The sequence below is a fragment of the Babylonia areolata genome, chromosome 5, assembly GCF_041734735.1.
Source record: "Babylonia areolata isolate BAREFJ2019XMU chromosome 5, ASM4173473v1, whole genome shotgun sequence".
Lineage (NCBI taxonomy): Eukaryota > Metazoa > Mollusca > Gastropoda > Neogastropoda > Buccinidae > Babylonia > Babylonia areolata.
In genome coordinates, this window is record NC_134880.1 from 5,594,062 (window position 1) to 5,599,061 (window position 5,000).

The 5,000-nt window shown below is 48.9% G+C and overlaps 1 protein-coding gene across 1 annotated transcript in view; it reads right to left on the bottom strand.

The window, feature by feature from the left end:
* The window catches only part of LOC143282330 (uncharacterized), a 17,603-nt gene that overhangs the window by 11,333 nt on the left and 1,270 nt on the right, over window positions 1-5,000 (bottom strand). The window contains exon 2 of the mRNA XM_076587937.1: window positions 3,657-3,764. Coding sequence (XP_076444052.1) covers window positions 3,657-3,764 — 108 coding nt within the window. The remainder of the gene's footprint in view (window positions 1-3,656; window positions 3,765-5,000) is intronic.

Genomic DNA, 5,000 nt, shown 5'->3' on the forward strand with positions numbered 1-5,000 from the left:
AAAGACCAGTACCTGTGCCACAGCCAAAGATCCAGTGGTTTAAGGGGTGAAGATCCCATCCTAGAAGTGTAAGCTTCACACAGGACATTGCTTCATCGTCTCATCCTAAAGACCACTCCTATGGCACCACTAAAGATCTAGTTGTTTAAAGGATGAAGAAGATCCCATCCTAGAAGTGTAAGATTCACACAGGACATTGCTTCATCGTCTCATCCTCCTAAAGACCACTCCTATGCCACCACTAAAGATCTAGTGGTTTAAAGGGTGAAGAAGATCCCATTCTAGAAGTGTAAGCTTCCCACAGGACATTGCTTCATCGTCTCATCCTAAAGACCAGTACCTATGCCACCACTAAAGATCCAGTGGTTTAAAGGGTGAAGATCCCATCCTAGAAGTGTAAGCTTCCCACAGGACATTGCTTCATCGTCTCATCCTAAAGACCACTACCTTTGCCACCACTAAAGATCCAGTGGTTTAAGGGGTGAAGATTCCATCCTAGAAGTGTAAGCTTCACACAGGCCCTCAGTTCATCGCCTCATCCTAAAGACCAGTACCTATGCCACCACTAAAGATCCGGTGGTTTAAGGGGTGAAGATCCCATCCTAGAAGTGTAAGCTTCACATGGGATCTCAGTTCATCGTCTCATCCTAAAGACCACTACCTTTGCCACCACTAAAGATCCAGTGGTTTAAGGGGTGAAGATCCCATCCTAGAAGTGTAAGCTTCACATGGGATCTCAGTTCATCGTCTCATCCTAAAGACCAGTACCTATGCCACCACTAAAGATCCAGTGGTTTAAGGGGTGAATATCCCGTTCTGCTGCGGTGTGGGACCCTATCCCTTGGACATTGGCTTCCTCGTGCCATCAGCAGCATACCACCACTGCATCTCCGCCTTTCATGTTTTGTTTGTAAATGAAATATGCCACATTTTCGTTTTCAGTTTCCTGAAATAAACATGTCTTGGGTAAGAGGAATTGGGTGGGTGGAGACAGGGGGAGAAGGGGGTAGGAGAGGGAATGTGTGGTGGGAATTGTGTTTGGGGGTCGTGCCCCCTCCCCCGCGCCCCCACCCCCCTTCTTCACCGTGGCATAACTTGTCCAGTGACCCTTGGGGAGTGGGTGGCTCCTACCCAGAGCTGAGTGTGCTATGTGCTGACATGGGAAGACAGGGACCACACAGTGTGCTGACATGGGAAGACATGGGAAGACAGGGACCACACAGTGTGCTGACATGGGAAGACAGTGACCACACAGTGTGCTGACATGGGAAGACAGGGACCACACAGTGTGCTGACATGGGAAAACATTGGAAGACAGTGACCACACAGTGTGCTGACATGGGAAGACATGGGAAGACAGGGACCACACAGTGTGCTGACATGGGGAGACAGGGACCACACAGTGTGCTGACATGGGAAGACAGGGACCACACAGTGTGCTGACATGGGAAGACATTGGAAGACAGTGACCACACAGTGTGCTGACATGGGAAGACATGGGAAGACAGGGACCACACAGTGTGCTGACATGGGAAGACATGGGAAGACAGTGACCACACAGTGTGCTGACATGGGAAGACAGTGACCACACAGTGTGCTGACATGGGAAGACATTGGAAGACAGGGAGCACACAGTGTGCTGACATGGGGAGACAGGGACCACACAGTGTGCTGACATGGGAAGACAGGGACCACACAGTGTGCTGACATGGGAAGACATGGGAAGACAGGGACCACACAGTGTGCTATGTGCTGACATGGGAAGACAGGGACCACACAGTGTGCTGACATGGGAAGACATGGGAAGACAGGGACCACACAGTGTGCGGACATTGGAAGACAGTGACCACACAGTGTGATGACATGGGAAGACAGGGACCACACAGTGTGCTGACATGGGAAGACATGGGAAGACAGGGACCACACAGTGTGCGGACATTGGAAGACAGTGACCACACAGTGTGCTGACATGGGAAGACAGGGACCACACAGTGTGCTGACATGGGAAGACAGGGACCACACAGTATGCTGACATGGGAAGACATTGGAAGACAGGGACCACACAGTGTGCTGACATGGGAAGACATGGGAAGACAGTGACCACACAGTGTGCTGACATGGGAAGACAGTGACCACACAGTGTGCTGACATGGGAAGACAGTGACCACACAGTGTGCTGACATGGGAAGACAGTGACCACACAGTATGCTGACATGGGAAGACATTGGAAGACAGGGACCACACAGTGTGCTGACATGGGAAAACATTGGAAGACAGTGACCACACAGTGTGCTGACATGGGAAGACATGGGAAGACAGGGACCACACAGTGTGCGGACATTGGAAGACAGTGACCACACAGTATGCTGACATGGGAAGACAGGGACCACACAGTGTGCTGACATGGGAAGACATGGGAAGACAGGGACCACACAGTATGCTGACATGGGAAGACAGGGACCACACAGTGTACTGACATGGGAAGACATTGGAAGACAGGGACCACACAGTATGCTGACATGGGAAGACAGGGACCACACAGTGTGCTGACATGGGAAGACAGGGACCACACAGTGTGCTGACATGGGAAGACAGGGACCACACAGTGTGCTGACATGGGAAGACAGGGACCACACAGTGTGCTGACATGGGAAGACAGGGACCACACAGTGTGCTGACATTGGAAGACAGGGACCACACAGTGTGCTGACATTGGAAGACAGGGACCACACAGTGTGCTGACATGGGAAGACAGGGACCACACAGTGTGCTGACATGGGAAGACAGGGACCACACAGTGTGCTGACATGGGAAGACAGGGACCACACAGTGTGCTGACATGGGAAGACAGGGACCACACAGTGTGCTGACATGGGAAGACATGGGAAGACAGGGACCACACAGTGTGCTGACATGGGAAGACATGGGAAGACAGGGACCACACAGTGTGCTGACATGGGAAGACAGGGACCACACAGTGTGCTGACATGGGAAGACATGGGAAGACAGGGGCCACACAGTGTGCTGACATGGGAAGACATGGGAAGACAGGGACCACACAGTGTGCGGGCATGGGAAGACATGGGAAGACAGGGACCACACAGTGTGCTGACATGGGAAGACAGGGACCACACAGTGTGCTGACATGGGAAGACAGGGACCACACAGTGTGCTGACATGGGAAGACAGGGACCACACAGTGTGCTGACATGGGAAGACAGGGACCACACAGTGTGCTGACATGGGAAGACAGGGACCACACAGTGTGCTGACATTGGAAGACAGGGACCACACAGTGTGCTGACATGGGAAGACAGGGACCACACAGTGTGCTGACATGGGAAGACAGGGACCACACAGTGTGTTGACATGGGAAGACAGGGACCACACTGACCAGCACAGCAGCTGTCTTGTACCTCTCGGGCTGGTTGACGTAGGGATACAAATATGAGATTACAGCCTTGTCAAATACTCCGGAACTAAAATAATAATAATAATAATAATAATAATAATAATAATAATAATAATAATAATAATAATAATAATAATACCTTTATAGCAACAACTTCATCACCCCCATCATCATCATTCATCATCATCGAAATCCAGAAAACATAAAATGTCCCGGGGTACAAACAAAGGGGGTGTCTCCTCACCATGGCATAGCTGGTCCAGTGATCCTGAACGTAGAGGGACATAGTGATGGGACAGCCGTTCGGGTTCCGGCGGTCCTTGGTGAATAGCTGCCGGTAGAAACGGTCCACCTGGAGGAAAACGAGCAGTGGTGATGAAACCAGTGATGATGAAATCAGCAACCAATAACATCAGGGCGCTTGATAGGGGAACAAGTAAACTTGCTGAGATACATGCCGCATTACATGTAGCGACGCGCTCTCCCTGGGGAGAACAGCCCGGAATTTCACACAGAGAAATCTGCTGGGACTAAACAGCAACACTATACTATACTATTATTAATTTTTTGGCGTGGGGTCGTTGATCCCTTCAAAGACACCACCACACATACAGGCCTTTGTATGTCCACGATTTCCTTCGCTTTGAGAGAAATCATGGCACTGCGAGAAAATGTGGTCGTTCCCCTCCCACGTTTTGTCTCAATTGAGGGAACAAGTGTGGGGCCACCCCGCGGTTTCTCACAATGTCACAATGTGTGAGAAAACATGGGATGTCTCCGTTACTTTTTGAAAAAAAAAAGCTTTATCATTGGAGTTGGGTTCTTGTCTTTTGAAAATCTTAAAAGAAAAATAAGAGAGAAAGAAAGGAAAAGAGATATGTGATAGAAAAAAAAAAAGATGTTTCACAATGCTTTTCCCTCAAGTAGGGAGCGTGAAAACTGGACCAAATAGTTTAAATGTGCGTCGTGAAACAACCTTTTCTGTCACATTTATGGACTGTTCTTCATATCATGCTTGCTCATTTGGTCATCTGTTTGTGTCGGCAAGACTGCACTGACAATAGATTCTCTGTTTCCTAGAAGACACCCAGAACATGAAGATATTCTAAAAACAGAGTGAAAGAAAAGAACAAATCAACCAGCCAAGTAAACACACAAAAGGACACACACACACACACACACACACACACACACACACACACACACACACACACACACACACACACACACACACACACACACACACACACACACACACACACACACACGCACACACTCATTCACTCATCCACTCACTCACTCATTTACTCACTCACTCACTCACTCACAGACAGTCTCATACATTCACACATTGTTTTGAAACCAGTGTTATTATCATGATCGTCATTGTCGTCGCTCCCATTTCTCCTGGGTTTTTTCCCTCTCTCTCTCTCTCTCTCTCTCTCGTTTCTCTCTTAGATTTGCATTGGGAAAATACAAGAACCCAACTCTGATGACGAAATAAATATTTTTGATCAAAACAAGGGGGACTTTCCACGATTTTTCAAACATTGAAAGAAGGGGAACGACCACACTTTCACACAATCCT